General features: G+C 46.0%; 2 protein-coding genes across 2 annotated transcripts; one reads left to right on the top strand and one right to left on the bottom strand.

The window, feature by feature from the left end:
• Positions 1-8,163: 8,163 nt before the first annotated feature.
• LOC106569265 (alanine aminotransferase 1) lies at positions 8,164-10,703 on the top strand. The gene is made up of 6 exons (XM_045694179.1): positions 8,164-8,199; positions 8,952-9,085; positions 9,187-9,430; positions 9,575-9,641; positions 9,779-9,915; positions 10,288-10,703. The coding sequence occupies exons 2-5, from the start codon at positions 9,056-9,058 to the stop codon at positions 9,846-9,848; spliced, it is 411 nt and encodes a 136-aa protein (XP_045550135.1). The 5' UTR covers positions 8,164-8,199; positions 8,952-9,055; the 3' UTR covers positions 9,849-9,915; positions 10,288-10,703.
• Positions 10,704-11,528: 825 nt separating this feature from the next.
• dhx30 (DEAH (Asp-Glu-Ala-His) box helicase 30) lies at positions 11,529-22,630 on the bottom strand. The gene is made up of 20 exons (XM_014140179.2): positions 22,424-22,630; positions 22,040-22,167; positions 21,413-21,523; positions 21,094-21,263; positions 20,845-20,962; positions 20,549-20,698; positions 20,167-20,319; positions 19,584-20,054; positions 18,740-19,123; positions 17,537-17,612; positions 17,311-17,415; positions 16,440-16,615; positions 15,975-16,181; positions 15,796-15,877; positions 15,447-15,640; positions 15,042-15,201; positions 14,680-14,837; positions 14,481-14,581; positions 12,706-12,845; positions 11,529-12,452 (listed from the first exon to the last, which is right to left on the bottom strand). Exons 1-20 carry the CDS (start codon positions 22,590-22,592, stop codon positions 12,190-12,192), a joined length of 3,516 nt encoding a protein of 1,171 aa, XP_013995654.2. The 5' UTR covers positions 22,593-22,630; the 3' UTR covers positions 11,529-12,189.
• Between the last annotated feature and the right edge of the window lie 689 nt (positions 22,631-23,319).

Below are 23,319 nucleotides of genomic sequence, written 5' to 3'. Positions count from 1 at the left end.
AATTGGAGGTCATATTTAATTTGGTGTTTGTCCCACCTGGGTTTGTGGGAGATTGTTTTTGAGTAGTGTATGTTTCACCTCTGCGTCACGGTTTGTTGTTTTGTTCATGTTTATGTATTGCATAGATTCACAGTGTAAATAAAATGTGGAACAACACACACGCTGCACTTTGGTCCGCTTCTCCTTTCGACAGCCGTGACAGAATCTCCCACCACCAAAGTACCAAGCAGTGTGATCAGCAAGACAAATGGACTTGGGAGGAGATATTGGACGGGAAAGGACCCTGGAGGCAGGCTGGGGAGCATCGCCGTCCTAAAGAGGAAATCGAGGCAGCAAGAGCGGAGCGGCGATACTACGAGGCACTATACCAGCCACGAGGCAAGTGCAAGAGGCAGCCCCCAAAATTGTTTTTGGGGGGGCACACGGGGAGATTGGCAGAGTCAGGTTGGAGACCTGAGCCAACTCCCCGTGCTTACCGTGGGGAGCGAGTGAAGAAGCAAGCACCGTGTTATGCGGTGATGCGCACTGTGTCGCCAGTGCGCATATTCACAGTCCGGTGCGATCTGTGCCCGCGCCCCGCATTTGCCGAGCTAGGTTGAGCATTCACCCAGGAAGGGTGGTGCCAGCTCAGTGCTTCTGGTCTCCAGTTCGCCTTCTCGGTCCAGGATATCCTGCGCCGGCGCTGCGCACTGTGTCGCCAGTGCGTGTTCACAGCCCAGTTTGTCCTGTGCCAGCTGTCCGCGTTTGCCGGACAAAAATAAGCATCCAGCCAGGACGGGTTGTGCCAGCTATACGCTCCAGACCTCCAGTGCGCCTCCACGGCCCAGTATATCCTGTGCCTGCCCCACGTACCCGGCCTCCAGTGAGTCTATCCAGCCTGGTACGCCCTGTGCCTGCTCCTCACACTTGCCCTGAGGTGGGTGTTACCAGTCTGGTGCCACCTGTGCCAGCCCCACGCATCAGGCCTACGGTGCGCCTGCCCAGTCCGGGGTGTCCTGTTCCTGCTCCTGGCACTCGCCCTGAGGTGCGTGTTACTAGTCTGGCGCCACCTGTGCCAGCCCCACGCATCAGGCCTCCAGTGTGCATTCCCAGTCCAGAGCTTCCGGCGACAGTTCCCAGTCTAGAGCTTCCGGCGACAGTTCCCAGTCCAGAGCTTCCGGCGACGCTTCCCAGACGGTTCCCAGTCTAGAGCTTCCGGCGACGGTTCCCAGTCCAGAGCTTCCGGCGACGTTCTACAGTCCGGAACCTCCTGAGACGTTCTACAGTCCGGAACCTCCTGAGACGGCCTGCAGTCCGGAACCTCCTGAGACGGCCTGCAGTCCGGAACCTCCTGAGACGGCCTGCAGTCCGGAACCTCCTGAGACGGCCTGCAGCCCGGAACCTCCTGAGACGGCCTGCAGCCCGGAACCTCCTGAGACGGCCTGCAGCCCGGAGTCTTCAGCGGCGGCCTGCAGCCCGGAGTCTTCAGCGGCGGCCTGCAGCCCGGAGTCTTCAGCGGCGGCCTGCAGCCCGGAGTCTTCAGCGGCGGCCTGCAGCCCGGAGTCTTCAGCGGCGGCCTTCAGCCCGGAACCTCCAGCGGCGGCCTGCAGCCCCGGAACCTCCAGCGGCGGTCTGCAGTACAGAGCCTCCGGCAATGATCTACAGTCCGGTTCCTTCGACGACGATCCACGGTCCGGTGGTACAGAAGCAGAGGGATCAGCGGGCGGAGCGGGGTTATGCCCCCAACCGGAGCCGCCTCCTCTGCTGGAGGATCCGCTGGATAATAAAGTTCTGTGTACTGCAACAGAGCCGCCATAGACACTTGTCACCCTCCCTACCCTCCCTTTTTTTGTTTTCTTTTGTTGTTTAGTTGCATTCAGAGTCTGCACCTTTGGGAGGGGTACTGTCACGTCCTGACCATAGTAAGTTGTTATTTTCTATGGTAGAGTAGGTCAGGGCGTGACAGGGTTTTTTTTTTGTTTAGTTTTTCTGTGTTATATTGTTCTAGTTTTGTATTTCTATGTTGGGCTTTGTTTGAGATGATCTCAAATTAGAGGCAGCTGGTTATCGTTGTCTCTAATTGGAGGTCATATTTAATTTGCTGTTTGTTCCACCTGGGTTTGTGGGAGATTGTTTTTGAGTTGTGTATGTTTCACCTCTGCGTCACGGTTTGTTGTTTTGTTCATGTTTATGTATTGCATAGTTTCACAGTGTAAATAAAATGTGGAACGACGCACACGCTGCACTTTGGTCCGCTTCTCCTTACGACAAACGTGACACTAGTAATTAACCGATGTGTATAAGCGACGAAATAGGCACCCTTATTATTTTCGGTTCCACCAGGTCTTGTTTGTGACTACGTCACGCATTTTCATATCTGAGCGAGGGGCCCCTCCTACGGACAGGCTCAGCCCCTCAAACCCCAGAGGCAAGAGACAGTCCTCTGACATGGGAGTCCAAATACCAAAGTATTTTCCCACTTTGGTTTACTTTATTATCGTTCTTGATTTTTGGTTCATTTTTAGGCTCATGATAAGCAGGCAGATATGGTGCACAGTTTTTATTTATTTATATCGATGCATCATCGGGAATTTAAGGTCAAAAGTCTCAATGTAAACGGACTGGGGAGTGCCATCAAGAGAAGTAAGGTAATAGCAAAGATGAAACGGGAGAGAGTTGACATACTATTCTGTCAGGAAACTCACTTATCCACGCCTGAACACGAGAAACTCAAGAAAATGGGATATAGGAATACTTTTTTTTCTTCTTGCAAAATGGGTGGAAGGGGAGATGCAATCTTGATCCGAAATTTTATGTCAGTTTATGTCAGAAATAAAAGACAAGGAGGGTAGATTTATACTTGTTAAATGTAAACTGGATAACAAGGAAGTTACATTATTTAATGTATATGCATCCCCAGGGAGTGACATGGTCTTCTACGGGAAGGTGTTTGATTTAATTGCCACAGAAACCTCTGGCACTCTTATCTGTGGAGGGGAATTTATACACAATTCTAAACTCAAAATTGGACAGCACAAATCAAAATAGGAAAATGAGTCCAGTGGCTAAAAAGATCAATAGGATATTGCAGGATCGAGGACTGCTCGATGTATGGCGTGACACCCACAAGACCGATAAGGAATTGTCACGTCCTGACCAGCAGAGGGCGTAATTGTGTTAGTCTTGGTCAGGATGTGGCAGGTGGTTTGTGTTTGTTAAATGTTGTGTTGGTGATTGGGACTTCCAATTGAAGGCAGGTGTGTTGAGTTGCCTTTGATTGGAAGTCCTATATAGGTGTGTGTGTTTTTCTTTGGGGGTTGTGGGTGGTTGTCCTTGCACAGCATTGTATGTGCCTGCAAGACTGTTGCTGTTGTCATCGTTATTGTTTTGTCAGTGAATACTTTACTCCTTTTTTTGAAATTAAAAACATGAGTGTCCACAATCCCGCTGCGTCTTGGTCCTCTTCTCTCCAGTACGACATATTTTGTGACAGGAATATACTTTTTACTCAGCCCGCCACACTGAATACTCCAGGTTAGACAACTTTTTCATGTATGTTACCTAACTCTACATCTTGATAGCAAACCAATAATTACTATATGGAGACTTAATACAAGCATGCTGAATGATCCAGCATTGGAGAATAATGATAACGAGGAAGTATCTCCTGCTACATTGTGGGATGCAGCTAAGGCGGTTATTAGAGGAAAGATCATAGCCACATCATCTCTCAAGAAAAAGATTAAAGCACAGAAACTGCTGAAATTACAGGAAACCCTAAGAAACTCATAGAAACGATCTCATAGTCAATACAAAGACCCTCTTATATTACAAGAGATTCAAAAAGGTAAAACAGGAAATTTACCAGATTTATAGAGAAGAAGTAGAGAAAAAGCTCAGGTTCCTGAAACAACGATATTATGAAGCAGGCTCAAAGGCAACCAAATTACTAGCATGAGACTCAGGAAACAACAAGCACAGAATAACATTTTAAAAATAAAAGACCTAAAAAAAAAAGATCACTTGCAAATTAGATGAAATACAGAATACGTTTGAATCATATTACAGAAATCTGTACAAGCAATCAGAGAAGGCAGATGCACAGACAATAGAGCACTTTTTTAACTCACTTGATCTCCCCTCAATTGGGACAGAGCAAAATGATAGACTAATTTAAGAAATATCCACACAAGAAATGAATAAAGCAATATCTCAACTAAAAGTAAACAAGTCTCCAGGCACCGATGGCTTCCCTTCAGAATGGTTCAAGACCTTCAGAGAACAACTAACACCTCTACTTAAGGCCTGTTTTAACTGGACTCTGCGGAAGGGGGGGTCTCCCACCGTCATGGAGGGAGGCCATCATATCTGTAATCCCAAAAGAGGGTAAAGATAAGAAGGAATGCAGTTCATACAGACATATCGCAATTCTTAACACAGATTATAAACTATATGCATCAATAATAGCCAAAAGAATGGAGAACATAATCCCAGAATTGATTGACGGAGATCAAACTGGTTTCGTACAAAATAGAAAGACACAGGACAATATAAGGAGAACACTACATGTAATGGACCACATTACTCAGAATAAGACAAGTGCAATATTAATCAGTCTAGATGCAGAAAAGGCATTTGATTCAGTGGGATGGGATTATCTATTCCAAGTTATGGAAAGATTTGGTTTCAACAAAGAAGTGATACAGTGCATCAAAACACTGTATTCATGTCTGACTGCTAGAATAAAGATAAATGGACATTTGACACGAACGATAAAATTAGAGCGAGGAACAAGACAAGGCTGTAATCTTTCACCCACACTCTTCTCCTTTTACCTCGAACCATTAGCACAGGCAATAAGACAGGACCCAACCTTAGAGGGAATAACAATAAGACAGGACCCAACCTTAGAGGGAATAACAATAAGAGGCAGTGAACATAAGATATACATATATGCTGATGACGTTCTGTTATTCCTTAAAGACCCAGGCTCAAGTGTACCTAGATTGATGGATGTTTTACAAACATTTGGAACATATTCAGGGTATGTGCTTAACGTACACAAGACCCAAGCCCTGGTATATAATTATACCCCACAGGAAGAGCTGAAGAGTAGGTATAACTTCCACTGGACCTCTTCATCCATTAAATATATTGGAGTATATCTACCAAAAGATACAGCCAAACTTTATTACATGAATTACGATCACATCAACAAGAAAATATATGATGACCTAGACAGGTGGAATTCACTTCCCTTAGATCTTAGTAGTAGAATTGAAACAATCAAAATGTACATCCTGCTGAGGTTACTGTATTTGTTCCAATCACTGCCCATAGAAATCCCACCTAAACAGTTTAGGGAATGGGATAAACGGATATCAAGGTTTATCTGGAACAGTAAGAGACCAAGAATTAGATATACAACATTACAAATACCAAACAACTGTGGGGGTATGGCCTTACCAAACCTAAAAGATTATTATGTGTCAGCCCAATTGAGACCTCTGGTGTGTTGGTGCAATTCAGAATACGAATCCAAATGGAAAGACATTGAGACTACTTTGACAGAGATACCCATACAGTCAGTTTTGGGAAATAAGAACATGGTAATAGAAATATACAGTAGACAACATCAGTGGATTAATTTCTCTCTGACGACATGGTTTAGGGTAGTTAAGCAAAATAATTTAGACAGAGCGATCAAACTGCTGAGTTGGCCCGCATACGACCCCAGCTTCATCCCTGCAACTCAGAACAGCAGATTTAAACAATGGACGCAGAAAGGCATCACATCATTCAGTACAATTATAAGGAATGGGGACCTAGATCACTTTCAGGACCTAAGTAAAAAACATGGCTTGGATAAACAAGATTTTTACAGATACCTACAAGTTCGACACTATTTCTTAAGGGAGATAAAAGTGACTGACCCTCGAGCACCTCCAAAATTAATCCAAGTATTCACTAATGCATACAACTTGGGGAGTAGCAAAAAAACGATTTCAAATCTCTACTTGGGTATTCACCCTCAAAGAAACATTCTACAAACTATATTAAAAAGAAATGGAAGGAGAAACTTAATATTGAAATAACTGATGAAACATGGTTGAACATATTAGAGACTCCACAAAGCTCCACCAACTCAAGGACATGGAGAGAATTCTGTTGGAAGAATGTTGTACGTCTCTTCATAACACCTAAACTGAAATCAAAACAGACTGGCTCCCTACACCCTTGTGGGAGAGAATGCGGTGTATTGAGGGTGGATCACTCTCATATCTTTTGGACTTTCCCTGCAATCGAAACTTACTGGGGAGAAATAAGATCTAACATAGGAAAAATAATGGGATTTGACATAGAACAAACATTCATTTCTTTGTACTTGGGTGAAATACCTGATAACTTACACAATAGAGAAAAGTATCTCTTGAAGGTCCTACTGGCAGCCAGTAAAAAGCCTATCACTAGGAAATGGCTACAAAAAGACCCTCCCACAGTGACACAATGGATAGACATTGTAAAAGAAATACACCACATGGAGCATATGACCTTTGCTGTAAGAACTCAAGAGGAGAGAGGTCAGGAATACTGGGAAAAATAGGTTTCGTACTTGAAAAATATCTAATTCAAAGATGTCAATGTAACTAAAATGATGATATGATGATGAAGGTATGACGTGCACTGTAACTGCCAGATCTTTTATGTTATTTTATTTTACTTTATTTGTACTTTGTGTTCCTACAATAAAAACAAAGTATACATTTTTTTTTTAAGTACTGTACAGGAGGTATGAAACCAGATTGATGACGTATATTCCAGCTGAAGGTTGATTGAAGGAGCACCGCCTTCTCACAAAAATGTGGAGCTTCACTCCCACTCACTTCCTCAGCAACAGCAGGAGAAAAGAACAGCAGGGAGCCATAGAAGTGGACAAGTCAAAAGGTCAACATCTCATCAGATACTGTTCTGTCTGAGAGGACCAGAAGGTGTGGGAAGAGGATTGTCTCTCCTCTGCCTGAGATAGATCTGCCCCAAGGTGAGGAGCATCAAACAGACAGAGCTGGAGCCCTTGGTGAGACGAGCAACCCAGATCAGAACAGAAGTCACACAGGTAAGATCTAATAGTTCAGCCCCAGAGCTGACCTGATGTTAGCGACCTTAATACTGAAGTCACATGCATCATGTTATATTATTTCAGACATCGAACGGCTAGATACATGTTCACTTGTGCATGCAATGAAGTGCATTTTCATGTGAAACACAATATAGTAAACTAATGAATATCCATTGACTTACACTACAGTATGTAATCTGTTTCTGATAGGGAGTGAGGAAGCCCTATATGGATGTGATAGATGTCATTTGGGGAAACCCACACAGCGGAGGGGTCAAACCCTTGACCTTCGTCCGACAGGTAATGTCATTCTAACCTTTGTTTCTGTCTGAGTGCCGCCTGTTAATCCTGCCTGTTTGCTCTCGAGTAGCACAGCGGTATAAGGCACTGCATCTCAGTGCAAGAGGCGTCACTACAGACACCCTGGTTTGAATCCAGGCTGTATCACAACCGGCCGTGATTGGGAGTCCCATAGGGTGGCGCACAGGTTTGGCCAGTGTAGGCCGTTATTGTAAATAAGAATTTGTTCTTAACTGACTTGCTTAGTAAAATAAAGGTTAAAAAAAAAAAATCTAAGTTGTATTTGTTAACTCTTTCTCTTTACACCTTTGTGTGTGTGTGTGTGTGTGTGTGTGTGTGTGTGTGTGTGTGTGTGTGTGTGTGTGTGTGTGTGTGTGTGTGTGTGTGTGTGTGTGTGTGTGTGTGTGTGTGTGTGTGTGTGCGTGCGTGCGTGTGTGCGTGCGTGCGTGTGTGTGTGCGTGCGTGCGTGCGTGCGTGCGTGCGTGCGTGTGTGCGTGCGTGCGTGCGTGCGTGCGTGCCAGGTTCTTGCAGCCTGCATCTACCCTGAGCTGGTCCAAAGTGATAAACTGCCAGTGGACGTTAAACAGAGGGCCCAAAGCCTACTGAGCGCATGTGATGGGGGGAGTGTAGGTAAGGAGGACTGCAATTGGGCCTATGGAAATACATTACAGTATGTCTACAGTTTGAAAGTGTTACGTTTTTTGAATGTACTAAGGTGGCTGTCTGCCATCTGCCCGGTACAGTTGAAACCGGGAATCATCCGTGAAGAGCACACTTCTCCAGCGTTCCAGTGGCCATTGAAGGTGAGTATTTGCCCACTGAAGTCGGTTACGACGGCGAACTGCAGTCAGGTCAAACCCTGGTGAGGACGACAAGTTACGCAGATGAGCTTCCCTGAGACAGTTTCTGACAGTTTGTGCAGAAATGATTCGGTTGTGCAAACCCATATTTTTATCAGCTGTCTGGGTGGCTGGTCTCAGACGATCCCGCAGGTGAAGAAGCCAGATGTGGAGGTCCTGTGCTGGTGTGATTACACCTGGTCTGTGGTTGTGAGGCTGGTTGGACTTACTGCCAAATTATTTACAACGACATTGAAAGCGGCTTATGGTAGAGAAATTAACATTCATTTATCTGGCAACGGCTCTGGTGGGCATTCCTGTAGTCAGCATGCCAATTGAACGCTACCTCAAAGATTGAGACATCTGAGGCATTTTAGAGTGGCCTTTTATTGTCCCCAGCACAAGGTGCATCTGTGTAATGATCATGCTGTTTAATCAGCTTCTTGATAAGCCACACCTGTCAGGTGGATGGATCATCTTGGCAAAGGAGAAATGCTCACTAACAGGGATGTAAACAAATTTGTGCACAACATTTGAGAGAAATAAGCTATTTGTGCGTATGGACATTTTCTGGGATCTTTTATTTCAGCTCATGAAACATAGGACCAACACTTTACATGTTGCATTTATATTTTTGTTCAGTGTGTATGTGATGTGTGTTCACCTGTGTTTATATTTGATATGTATCTCTTTTTTCTTCTTCTCAATCTTATCAGGCTCATACACGCTCTCTGGTGGTATCTCTTATATACAGTGCAGTGTGTCCAACTTCATCTCTCGACGAGATGGTGGTGTACCATCGTCCCCTGAGAATATCTTCATGACATCTGGCTCCCAGAGGTCTTTAATGGTGAGAATCATCTTCACCATCCCCATGATCATAATAATAATCATCTTCATCATCGTGTCTGTCTCATCTTTCACTCTCTATTTTCTGTTTTTTCTCTTTAGCTGGTTCTGAAGATGCTGGTCCACAATCAGGCCTCACTCCTGACAGGTGTGCTGACCGCTGTGCCCGCCTACTCTTACTTTAAAATGATGTTGCAAAGGCTCGGTACAACCGTTGTTCCCTACTACCTAGATGAGGAGCAGGGTTGGGCAATGGAGGTGGAGGAGCTACGCAGAGCACTACAGGCCTCTAAGGGTGTCTGCAACCCTGTTGCCCTGTATGTCATCAACCCGGGGAATCCTACAGGTAATGAGTTGTTCCGGTTCCATGATGGTCGATACAGTAGTACCCCACTATTTGTCCCAATGAATAATGTAAAGTAAACCTTTTTGCAGGCCAAGTTACCCCAGCAGTATTTATGGATAGTCTCATTTGTTTTGTTGTTGCTAGGTCATGTTCAGAGCAGGAAGTGTATTGAAGAGGTGATCCGATTCGCTGCTAAGGAGAGGCTCATGAGGTAACTTCCTGTCTGTACTTTCTCCTGGCAAATCGCTTATTTTTAATCACAAATATTTCACTTCTCTCTATATTGACTATGTAGAGAATTGTTGTTCTGTCTTCCACGCACCCCTCGCTGTTTCATTCGATCCACAGGTGTATCAGGAAAGTATGTTCAGGGAGGGCAGTGAGTTTGTCTCCTATAAGAAGGTTCTGTCTGAGATGAGGCCTCCTCTCTCTCACACAGTGGAGCTGGCCTCTTTCCACTCAGCATCCAAAGGCTTCATGGGAGAGTGAGTACAGCAGCACTGACTGTCTATGGCAATTGATTAACAGATTCACACATCCTGTAGCCTACTATACTCTACAATGATCTGGATCGTACTACCCCATTAGCTACTAATTAAGTCATTAGCTACTAGCCTACTACTTCTTTAGAATGGTCAAATTCCTTCAGCATGAGCGTTAGAGCAAACATGGATTAGTGCCATCTTAGACAATGTATGAGCTGCCAACACAAACTCAATAGTGACAAAAAGTAAATAAAATATCTGGCAGTTCCCTAAGAGATCCACTTCAGGCTTCCTATGGTGTAAAAGCCTGTACTGAAACCAGCAGGCCAGTGTTTGACCACTACTCTGTATGTGTCTCTTCTCCCTGCCCAGGTGTGGGCTACGCGGGGGGTACGTGGAGCTGGTGAACCTTGACCCCGCCGTCATGAGGTACACCTACACCATCTTTTCCACTGACATCTGTGCCCCTGTGACTGGTCAGCTAGCCCTGGAGCTCATGGCTAACCCTCCCAGGCCAGGGGACCCCTCATACCCGGTCTACGCCTAGGTGAGACCCATCAAAATAGATCATAAACTACAGTATGACGTTAGGCTTAATAGATTGCATATGCCATGTAACATTTAGTCATAAGTAGTTTAATGATAGTCCTCTGCAATCATTATTGATGTCTCTAAAATAAGAAATAGTTCATCAAAATCAAACAACTTTATTCCTTTCCCTATTCACAACGGCACCTCAGTGTCCCATACAATATGCTCTCCCCCTGTCCTTTTCCATCTTCTCTCCCATCTCCACCAGGAGACCCAGTCTATCCAGGCCATGCTGGTCCATAACATGAACTGGGTCCCAGAGGTTCTGAACAATATCCCAGGGATCAGCTGTCAGCCGATGATGGGAGGAGCTTTCGTATTCCCCCGGCTGTATCTACCCCAAGCAGCCATTGAGAAGGCCACGGTTAGTCATGGGGCAAATAGTACACTGTATGGTCCGGTAGAGCACTAGAATGACTACTGTTCTGTTATATGGGCATTTCAAGAGACAGTCACTTTTTGGAGGAAAAACATGTGATTCAACATCTGATTAATTCTAAATACTCTGGAGTTAAAGATTTGATCTGTTATATATATCTGAGCTTTCTGTTTTCCATTGCAGGTGGTGGGGATGCAGCCTGACCAGTGGTACTGTAAACGGTTAATAGAGGAGGCAGGAGTGGGTATGCGACCGGGGTGTGAGTATGGACAGAAGGAAGGCACCCACCACATCAGGTACAATCCTCTCTCTGTCTCTCTGGCCACAGCTTCCGGACATAGAAATGTCACCATAAAACATCACTCCATATCCAGTACTCATCCTATGCAAATGAACAGGGCAGCATAGCATTAGCCTCATCATTCTAGTTAAATGGTTATACTTCCCCACTGATTTGTTCTTGTCTCTCTGCAGACTGTGTGTCATGACCCCAGTGGAGACCATGGAAGAGGTACTGAAACGCCTGAAGAACTTGCACTTCCTCAAGGAGTTCTCCTGAAAACTGGCTTCACCTTACAGCCCAATGATGAATAATACATTTAACTTCAGACAATCACAGTACAGAGAAGAAAATGGCAACCAGTAACATTGTTTAACATCTTTATCTTTCAACTGACCATATTTAAATAAAATAATGGTTAACAACACATTCACGTGAAAACAATTATGCAATCATTATTTTGTCATCTTGACACCGTCTCGCTGTAGTGCACAGGTCACTAGACACTCATTAACAGTCATTCATTCAACTTCTGCTTTTAAATAAGCAAATATACTTGAGTCCATAATCTAGTCAAACAAATGGATTTCTTCCCATATCATAGAGAGCAACCACAGTAGTATTTACAGTGACCCATTTACCGTACCATGAGTTCACTCCTATTTAAATGGGGCTCTTGAAATATAGTTTAAGAGTCAAACCTTCAGGGCATGATGTATTTTTCTGAACTCCATTGTAAACTCAGTGTTCCCATTCATCTATAATTTCCAAACATTTTCCCATTAGATCTCAGGTGAGGTGATAGAGGACATTTAGAATGGGTAGTGAACTATGGATAGTATTGTACAGTTAACCGATATTACATGTCTTAGATTTGTCAGCAGACCGTGCCCCGAGCATTTTGCTTTGGTACTTTTTTCCTGACCAGAAAAATCTATGGACTCTTGCTACAGCCAGAGTTTTTTCAGGTCACAAAGCAGTACTCCACAGTGCTTTGACATTCCTTTATTCCAATGCCAGTTAATCAGTCTACCTCAGAGTCACTGTGGCCACCGTTTGGCTGGGGGTCTGTATTGGACTCAGTATTGTTCAGCAGCTCCACCAATAGCGAGATGAGCTTGCCGTCCTGTGTGATGTAATTGGCTGAGCTGTGTGGGCGGAGGTTGCGGTACAGCATGGTCTGGATGGAGGAGCGTAGCTCCCACAGCATCTCCCATGTCTGGACAGACAGCTCACAGCGTACCAGCGACCGCCCCGGGAATGCCACCTCCACACGGTCACCATTCACTGAGAGAGGCAGGAGAGCGTTAAAGAGAGGAAACAAGGAAATATCCCTTTTCCACTATTTGACTGGCTTCTAGCATCCTTTATAACAATTCCACTCAATAGTCATTGGTATCGATAACGCTAGTGAGGCCCTCAATGACATATCTGTAGCGTCAGCGCAAGTCTACGTGCAATAGTTGGTGAATGGTGATATCTCTACAGTACCAACAGTTTAATGCCATTCCGGGATTCATAAAGTGGTACTGAATTATACCTCTCTCAGTGATGTCACAGTCGGTGAGCAGCAGTAGGGCGAGGGGGTGGGCTGCTGAGGAGTCTCTGATGAAAACGTTACCGTTGGACTTGATCGCACTGAAGAAGGTCAGCCAGCGACTGGGGAACTGCTCCTCTCCCCTGGAAAAAGACAATAATGGGTTGTTAATAAGCACACACACACACACACACACACACCATAAAATATAGGCGAATATATGAGAACACACACTATACATACACAAAAGTATGTGGACTGGACACTTCAAATTAGTGGATTCGGCTATTTCAGCCACACCCATTGCCGACAGGTGTATAAAAATCGAGCACACAGCCATGCAATTGGCAGTAGAATGGCATTGGCACTGTGATAGGATGGCACCTTTACAACAAGTCTGTTTGTCAAATGTCTGCCCTACTAGATCAGCCCCGTTCAACTGTAACTGCTGTTATTGTGAAGTGGAAATGTCTAGGAGCAGCCGCAATGTGGTACGCCACACAAGCTAACAGAACCGGACTGCAGAGTGCTGAAGCGCATAAAAATGGTCTGTCCTCGGTTGCAACACTCACTACCGAGTTCCAAACTGCCTCTGGAAGCAACGTCAGCACAATAACTGTTCATTGGGAGCTTCATGAAATGGGTTTCCATGGCCGAACAGCCGCACACAAAGCTAAGATCACTATGAGCAATGCCAAGCGTCGGCTGGAGTGGTGTAAAGCTCGCCACCATTAGACACGCGTTCTCTGGAGTAATGAATCACGCTTCAGCATCTGGCAGTCCGACGGACGACTCTGGGTTTGGTGGATGCCAGGAGAACGCTACCTACCTGAATGCATAGTGCCAACTGTAAAGTTTGGTGGAGGAATAATGGTCTGGCGCTGTTTTCATGGTTCGGGCTAGGCCCCTTAGTTCCAGTGAAGGGAAATCTTAACGCTACAGCATACAATGACATGCTAGGCGATTCTGTGAATCCAACTTTGTGGCAACAGTTTGGGGAAGACCCTTTCCTGTTTTAGCATGACAATGCCCCTGTGCACAAAGCGAGCCCCCATACAGAAATGATTATTCGAGATTGGTGTGGAAGAACTTGACTGGCCTGCACAGAGCCCTGACCTCAACCCCAATGAACACCTTTTGGGATGAATTGGAACACCGACTGCGAGCCAGGCCTAATCACAAAACATCAGTGCTGACCTCACTAATGGTCTTGAGACTGAATGAAAGAAAATCCCCGCAGAAATGTTCTAACATCTAGTGGAAAGGCTTCCCAGAAGAGTGGAGGCTGTTATAGCAGCAAAGGGTGGACCAACTCCATATTAATACCCATGATTTTGGAATGATACGTGCGACGAGTAGGTGTCCACATACTTTTGGCCATGTAGTGTACGTGCCCACACACAGATCAATCACATCGTAACACACACTAAGAGCCAATTTATGCTTGATCCGAAAATGTGGTAGGAGACGCCATATGGAGAGTGTGATGCAATTGCGGAGCCTCCGGAGTCATGCAGAGGCCAAATTGAGCTCCAGACTGCATCGCCGTGTGCCACTCAAATTTTGTAACAATGCGCCGCATTAACATGTTTGGTTGACGGTAGGTGAGGGCGGGAGGTCCTGTATAAACACAAACTCACTTCCTTGACAACAGCTCTGCTCCACGAAGCGCAAGAAGTATGAATGCCCTGAGTTCTGCAGAGGCCGTTACACCGTAAATGTTGCACGGCCAATGCAGACGTCAGATTAACCATGCAGCGCTTAACACACACACACACCTGTTGACGGAGGAGCGGTGTATGAGCACTGGGCCACTCTGCGTACGGAATGACAGGCTGTTGGGGCGGAAGCGACCTTTGGTCACTGCTCCCCTTTTCACCTGAGGCACAGAAACATAACAAGTGAGTCAGGATGCTGAGTGTATAGCTTAAGCTATAGGAACCTGCAGACAGGCATTCCTCTGTTTTAGATGTGTACCTGTATGAGGTTGGGGTAGAGTCCGGCCAGCAGCACAGCCTTGACCAGCTCGTCCTGGTGGCTGTGTTGGTTGTAGAGGGAGGAGGATCTCTGGCAGTCAGCTGAACGCTCCACCAGCCCAGCCTCAAGCAGGTTCTCACTGAACTGGGAGGTCAGACCTGGAACACACAAGACATCAATGATTAATATAAACGTAGGAAAATATATGGAATATGAATATCTATGGGAGACACTCAACAACCTGGGTCAGCCCGATAACTGTCTGAACCAATAACGAGGGCACTGAGTTTTACCTGGTCAGGTCACAAGGTAAGGAAAAACCCTACAGCCAGGAGTTTACCCAATGTCTCTGTCTCTCTCACCATTGATGAAGCGCAGGCTGGCTCCAGACAGTGTGTATCTGTTCAAGTAGTCCTGTCTGGTCTCTCTGTCCCCCTCTTGCTGAACACTCCTCCAGCCCAACACGGCTCGACTGAACACCAGGTAATCACTGTAGCTTGAACCTCCCAGGTCTTCCTTAGCCTGGAGGGAAGGAAGTAGAAAGAGAGAGATGGAGGGGAAGAAAAGATTTAGATAAAATGTGACAGAAATCAATCAAGTAGTGTAATTCAAACTAAAAGACTGAGTTAGATCATAAATAACAGGTAAATGTTTAAATGATCAGCAGACATTTACACTGCAATAGAAATGTGAACTTTGCAGGTTGTTATGGAAGTAAAATTAAACAATGACTGCCCAGGTGGACGTGGACTGAGTCAGTGTCTGACCTTCGAGACCAGGGCTCTGTTCTGCATGCTGTTGTGGAAAGGGTCTCTGGTGAGACAGGCTGTGACTGACAGCAGGGGCAGCACACAGCGGAACAGAGCAGCAAGCACCAGCACCTTCCCCAGGCGCGGGTCACAGGACAGACAGGCTACTCTCTCCCCCAGGGGAGTCAGGGCCTCGGTCTTGTCCAGAACACCTAGGGAGAGGGAGGGGAGAGGAGTACTAAGAACAAAAACACCAGTAAAAACACACTAATACTTCGCCTATTGAATGATTTGCTAAATCCCAACTGAAACAGTCTGGATGCAAATGTTTTTCTTCATGTGAAGATAGCTCATTAGAGAGTCTCACCAATCTCTTGCAGGTTGCGAACAGCATCGGTCACAGCCTCTCGCTCTGGGCTGTCCAACACCTGCGATAGGAAATCCACTGCCTGGAGAGACATCAATATGTGACTACATGCAGAGACCTCACAATTACACTGACTGGCCCTTACACCCCTACATCGTTCCTCTGTCAAATCCCTTCACCTTGCAGTGGGGGCTGTGGATCTTGGCCTGTACCACCAGGCTCTCCAGAGGGGTGCGTAGGATCTCAGGCACAGGGAAGGTCGTCATTGATTCCAGGCGTTGCCGTGGGAACAGGTGGTAGGCATGTCCGGGCTGGCATCGCCCCGCCCTCCCTCTACGCTGAGTGACGTTGGAGCGCGAGATCCAGACTGTGTCTAGACATGACACCTGGGGACCAGCAAGACAGAGGTTTGCAACACCACACTAGTATATTGTAGTCAATCACCAGTTGGATTTGCGAACACTAGCTTGGCGGCTCCTGACAGTACTAGGAATGTTTTCCATACAAAATTTAAAGAAATTGGGAACAGGTTTTTTAGGAGAGAGCACTATTGTCCTCTATTGAGGTGCTTTAAGATACCGTTTCAGAATTAATGGCTCTATTATCTATTCACTGTGACAGTGCCAGAAGTGACCGTCACCTACCTTGGTCCGTGTGTCGTAGTTCTGCTCCTTCTGAGAGCCCGCGTTTACTACGTGAACGATGTCGTCGATGGTGATAGAGGTCTCAGCGATGTTGGTGGCCAGGACGATCTTCCTCCGGCCCTCAGGGGGGCGCTGGAACACGGCCTGCTGGTCACCCACCGACATACTTGAGTGTACTGGACAGACAGAGGGGGTCACTGATATAAGAATATTTTGAAGATAAATACACAACGCAGAGTTTGAGAGGATGCGAGGACGAGAGTACTAAACTAAATATAGTACTAATGATTAATAGGGAATTGTAAATCGGAGTTGGGTCTCAGTTCAACAGCGGTTTAAAATCTCTGAAATGTCACTCCTGAACTCAGAGCTACGTGTACTATGTCCTCTACATTGCGTCGGGGGCAGGATACTTGTTATTTGGCCATTGGCCAAGTTGTACTGCAAGGACTTCTGATTGGTCAACCCCAGGCTAGGGTGGGGGGTTTTAAATGGCATCCTGTTCCTTCGTTCAGTAGGGAAAAGCTGAGGACATGGCAGACTGAACATCTACCTCCCAGCATTACATCTTGATCCTCTCTGAATAAACCTATTTTTCTCCCCCTGATTTGCTTTGGAGTTTGTGTTATTGAAGAATAACATAAATTGCTAACACTGACATACTTGAGTGTACTGGACAGACAGAGGAGGAGAGACATGACTTTATTATAATCCAGTCATCAGACCGTTCCTTGTGCACTGCATTTTAATTAGGTTCAGAATTCTTTCCTTACTATGTCACATTGTGATCTGACCAGGAATAATACAGGTAGCATGTTGTGAACGGGCAGCAGGACAGAAACCAAAGACAGACCCCTTATCCAGTCCTTACATGGTAGGATAATTTGAGAGCCAGACCGGAAGGTTGGTTTCTCCTCGAGTCTCTTCTGGACAGCCTTAATGTCCTGCCAACCTGGTAGGAAACACAGCACTGCACCTGTAAGAGAAATCATCAATGAATGAGTCAACCATCAGTCGGATCGGACCTTAGCTTAAGAGACATGGAGAGACAAGGGGAACAAAGAGTAAAACTAGGGGAGTGTTGAACCGTTGGTTACCTGGCTCTCCCTGTCTGTGGATGTGCTCTATCACATTAGCTACTAAGTCCAGGTCTGGCGTGGCATCATCCTTCTCCTAAAAAACATAGAAACACAGTCAGTTTATGAACACAAACATATACACTACCGTTCAAAAGTTTGGAGTCACTTAGAAATGTCCTTGTTTTTGAAAGAAAAGCACATTTTTTGTCCATTAAAATATCAAATTGATCAGAAATACAGTGTAGACATTGTTAATGTTGTAAATTACTATTGTAGCTGGAAACAGCAGATTTTTTTATGGAATATCTATATAGGCGTACAGAGACCCATTATCAGCAACCATCACTCCTGTGTTCCAATGGCACGTTATGTTAGCTAATCCAAGTTTATCATTTTAAAAGGCTAATTGATCATTAGAAAACCCTTTTGCAATCATGTTAGCACAGCTGAAAAGTGTTGTGCTAATTAAAGAAGCAATAATACTGGCCTTCTTTAGACTAGTTTAGTATCTGGAGCGTCAGCATTTGTGGGTTCGATTCCATGCTCAAAATGGCCAGAAACAAAGAACTTCCTTCCGAAACTCCTTAGTCTATTCTATGCAAGAAATTGCCAAGATACTGAAGATCTTGTACAACGCTGTGTACTACTCTCTTCACAGAACAGCACAAACTGGCTCTAACCAGAATAGAAAGAGGAGTGAGAGGCCCCAGTGCACAACTGAGCAAGAGGACAAGTACATTAGTGTCTAGTTTGAGAAACAGACACCGCAACTCAACTGGCAGCTTCATTAAATAGTACCCGCAAACACCAGTCTCAACGTCAACAGTGAAGAGGCGACTCCGGGATGCTGGCCTTCTAGGCAGAGTTACAAAGAAAAAGCCATATCTCAGACTGGCCAATAAAAATAAAAGATTAAGATGGGCAAAAGAACAAAGACACTGGACAGAGGAACTCTGCCTAGAAGGCCAGCATCCCAGAATCGCCTCTTCACTGTTGACGTTGAGACTGGTGTTTTGCGGGTACTATTTAATGAAGCTGCCAGTTGAGGACTTGTGAGCCGTCTGTTTCTCAACATAATTTTCATAATTCAACATTTCTAAGTGACCCCAAACTTTTGAACGGTAGTGTACATATGTAAGAAAACAGGCAGGAATGTACAAGTGCCGTCAATGATTGAAAAACTACTAATGTCCACCCCTCAGCAGTTAACACCTTACTCACCCGTCTCTGAAAGTCTGTCCTCGTTGGGAGTGGCGGTGGACTCCCCATCTCCGTAAGGACCTCCTCCAGGTACCGATCCCTGACAGGGTGCATGAACCCGGGAACACTGACCACGGGGCAGCCCCCGAAGTACTGGGCCAGCCTCTGGTTATCTCCTGTGGCACTCATCAGCACGACGCGGAGGTTGGGGTTGTCCCTTAGGGCGGGTCGCAGCAGGGCCAGCAGCAGGTCCGTATTGACGTCCCTCTCGTGGACCTCGTCCACCACCACGTGGCTAACCCCCCTCAGGGAGGCGTTACCCTGCAGCTTCCTCAGTAACACCCCCACCGTCAGGAAGAGAAGGGCCCCACCGCTGTGCTCTGGGGGACGGCTCTCCAGACGCACCTAGAGGGGGGGGTCATGGTACAGTGAGTGACAGCAGGAATGTCCAATGAACGAGAGAAGTTGACCTACAGTAGAGGGAGTGACAGCTCAAATGTTAGTAGGGCCGGGACGATACCATTATCGCCAAAAAAAATAATGTCCATGGCAAAAATATAAACACGAAGCAGACCGAACTCTTTGGTCTTTTAAAATCTTCCTGTCTGTAAAATATTGTGTGCTACAGCTTGGAAAATAAATACATGTGACTGAATGACAACATAATGATATGTTTCCAACATCAGGGCCATTTTCCTAAAGAGGTTCAATCCAAATCATGTTTTGTTTCCTTGCCAGGATACTAACAAGTATTGCAATAATGGTTTGTTCCGGCCCTAATGGTTAGTTAGTGTGATGGTGATGAGTGATTGTGGTGACAACAGCATTTGATCTAATTATAAACAGCATGCTCCCTGGAACTCACCTGATACCCTACAGAGCGCTTGAGGGCGGGGCCCATCTCGTGGGCAACACGGTGAGCCACTGACACAGCGCTAATCCTCCGGGGCTGGGTGACCAAGATGTTACACTCCGCCCCCTCCCCACCCCGCACACGCCCCTCCAGCAGGAAGCGCGGGATACGCGTTGTCTTGCCGCATCCCGTCTCCCCAGCAACCACGATGACCCTGGAGGACTCCACCGCTGACACAACGCGTTCCCGGTGGGCGTCGACCGGGAGCTCCACACCCAGGCCAGGCTCTGCCCTCTCCCACTCCTCCTGTAGGTCGGCGCTCAGCTGCTCGGCCTCCTGGTTAGAGAGGGGCCGGTACAGCCTGCCTGTGATGGCGTCTGTGACGAGGTCCTCTTCCTCCTCTTCGTCCTGCTGGTTCAGCCTCTGCTGGCTTCTCTCCTCCTCTTCCTCCCACAGCTTCTGCATCTCTGTCGCCACTGGATACTGGACAATTCAAGACATGAGCACAAACAGAGGCTATGAAGTAAATTCCTGGACAATGCCGTTAGCGACACACAGCCTGATTTTCCAGTGGTGATGATGCAGGATAACCAACCTGTGTGAGGTATTCTCTGGCGCTATGCTCCAAGTACTCAGGTATGTCCAGATGACAGGGCTGTCTGTCTCTCTGCCCCGCCTCACGCATCTCCTCCTTGTGGTACATAGCATGGGTCAGGGGTTGGTTGTCCTCATCTAGCAGCTCCATTTCCTGGAGAGGGTTTAGACAAAGTTGAGCACCAAACGGAACATAATGGATGCAATAAAACACACATTTTTGTATTCCTTTGCAAAATATGTCTTAACATAAAATGTTCCCTTCCATGCCTTAATGAACACAACCCTGGTATGGGAATACATGTGTGAAAACAGAATCTAACAGACATATTATAAACAAATGCATGAGTAATTCTCTGTGCTCTTTCATCTGTGGTCCTCACCTTCAGTTTGAGACAGGCCAGTGCAGCAGCTCTCCTCTCTGCATCCACTCTGCGAAGGCCCGAGGCCACAAACGTAATCTCCTCTGGCCATCGCATGGTCAGCTCACATCTCTTCATCTTACCGCCCACCGTCTTGTACTGTACCAGCTCCTGTAGAGGAGAACAGGAGAGTGAATGACAGTTCAGAGATGAGTGACTGAGCTTTAGACAGGTTGTATGATAGCTTATAACAAGTGTTATGACAGGCTGTATTATGGCACATGTTGGACCTATAGGAGACAGAGACAGTTACTGACCCTGAATCTGTTGGAGGACGTGGCCACCTGGATGACCCTGGTCAGCAGAGCTTTAGGATTTACGAACATGGAAAGAGCCTGGGAGAGCTCAGAATTTTCTTCAGGTGCCCTGTAAACACTGACATGTGCAGCACAATAAACCAAGCGATCAACTAAAAAGTGAATCGGGTCCCCTGCAAAATAAGCAAAGTATAAGCCATAATACATTGGTAATGAGTAGGATACATAGTAACAGGAGGATGGTAATACCTTGATTGTATGCGAGGTTCCAAGGATCCATTCTGGAGGTCTCGTCTAGGCACATGGACATCTGTCCACCTACACTCCTCCAGGTCCTCTAAGGCTGACAGTGGTGGCCCTCGCCCTCGTCCCACACTCCTCCTAGCCACCTGATTGTCTGGACCCAGCACACCCATCTCCTGGAGAGATGAGAGGGAGAGAAAGAAGTGAGAAAAGACAGAAGGAACAGATGGGGTGGGCTACACTGACGAAAGCAATGCACAATACTCCTGGTACAAAGTGAGACAGGTCCTGCTGTAATTATTTAAGGGCAGGGCTTTTCTCTTACCCTCAGCTTGTGACAGGCAGCAGCTGCAGCGTATCGTTCAGCATCAATCTTCTTGCGAGCAAAGCCCTCCACCTCCATCTTGCTGGGCCAGAGGAGTGTGACAGTAGCTCTCTGAAAACAGACACGTATAGCAACAGTGAAACAATTTTTAGACAATGGACTTTGTTTGGGAAGAGGCATCATCTGTCAAACAAGATGTGTTGCAATCACAGGTGGCACCTTAATTGCGGAGGACGGGCTCATGGTAACAGCTGGAACAGTATCAATCACATCAACCACTTAAAAATATAGATATTTTTAAATGTAAGCTTTATTTAACTGGGCAAGTCAGTTAAGAACAAATTCTTATTTACAATGACGGCCTACCCTGGCCAAACCCGGACAACACTGGGCCAATTGTGTGCTGCCCTATGGGACTCCCAATCACAGCCGGTTGTGATATAGCCTGGATTCAAACCAGGGTGTATGTAGTGGCGCCTTTAACAATGAGACGCAATGCCTTAGACCGCTGCGCCACTCAGGATTTCCATGTTCCATTCACTCCATTCCAGCCATTATTATGAGCCATCCTCCCCTCACCAGCCTCCTGTGGTTGCAATAGTCCATCTAGTGCCTTGTCTCTCTGACCTTGAGACCCCCATCCTCTGTGCAGTGGTACTGGATGTGTTGGGAGAGGTCAGACACCCCAAGCGACCGGGATATGGTGGTAAACAGCAGGTTCTTCGGTTCAGGGAACTCTTTCAGCAGCTCACTACCTGATATGATGAAAGACGGAGGTCAACTACTCAGCTAGCTATCTTGATAACTTAGCAAGATATCATTGTCATACAACTTCAAATAGAGACATGTAGATAACTAGCTAATGACAATGTAAGCAACTTTTCGGTCAATAAGCTACCTAGCTAGCTAGCTTTTAATGACGATTACTCCTGAACGCATGTCTCAAGGTGCTTTGCTCCGGCTTGGACCTGGCACCAGAGTCGACTCAATTCAACAGCATTTCTCACTCACCCCGTCTTGTCTGGCCCGCTGACGCTGCAGTGTCCTGATAGCTCTTGGCTTTTGTCTTGTACCACCGGACCCGATTGTAATTTTGTCCAATTGTGTTCCCTGTATCCAAAGATTTCCCAAGGTTACACAACGCTCTGAGTCGCACGAGTACTGAACCAGGCAGCGCCATGTTTAAAATACAAACGCCGGCTGCTTCGCACTTCCTTAGTGACAACACGAAATAGGTAATGACACGTGCATACACTGCCACCAATCGGCGTGGAGTGGAAAGGTGCCACTCCACAATACGTTACTGCTGTAAAGTGGCATTTTACAAACAAAAAAGAATCATTAAGAAAGTACAGTTAGTTTCTATTCATTCATTAACTCATTCATTTATTTGACCAGACAAGTTCTTAGAAGACCCCCTTAAAACTACTTGTCTATAATAGGCCTTAAATGACCATTGTCTTAAATGCCCACATGGCAATTATTATTACAGTTAGAAAATTACTGTATGATGCCAATCAGTCTTCAATGTGATGCCACCTGTCAGAAACTGATAAGCAGCTGGAGAGTGGATGGTCTGATCCCAGCCAGGGGTGGCAGGTAGCCTAGTGGTTAGCGCATTGGGCCAGTAACCAAAAGGTTTCTAGATTGAATTCCTGAGCTGCCACAGTAAAAATCTGTCATTCTGCCCCTGAACAAGGCAGTTCCTAGGCAGCTCACTGTTCCTAGGCCATCATTGTAAATAAGAATTTGTTCTTAACTGACTTGCCTAGTTAAATAAAGGTTAAATATAAATAAAAAGGCCTAGTGATTAGAGGTTGTTGTGGGTATATAATGGTCTATGAGTTCAGACAATATACCATTGACTGATGGAACTCTCTTGTTTTGGTAGTATTAGTCACTGCAGG

The sequence above is a fragment of the Salmo salar genome, chromosome ssa14 (genome assembly GCF_905237065.1).
Source record: "Salmo salar chromosome ssa14, Ssal_v3.1, whole genome shotgun sequence".
NCBI classification, from domain to species: Eukaryota; Metazoa; Chordata; class Actinopteri; order Salmoniformes; family Salmonidae; genus Salmo; species Salmo salar.
The sequence above is the reverse complement of the archived record's forward strand: the minus strand, read 5'-3'. Positions and strand labels throughout refer to the sequence as shown.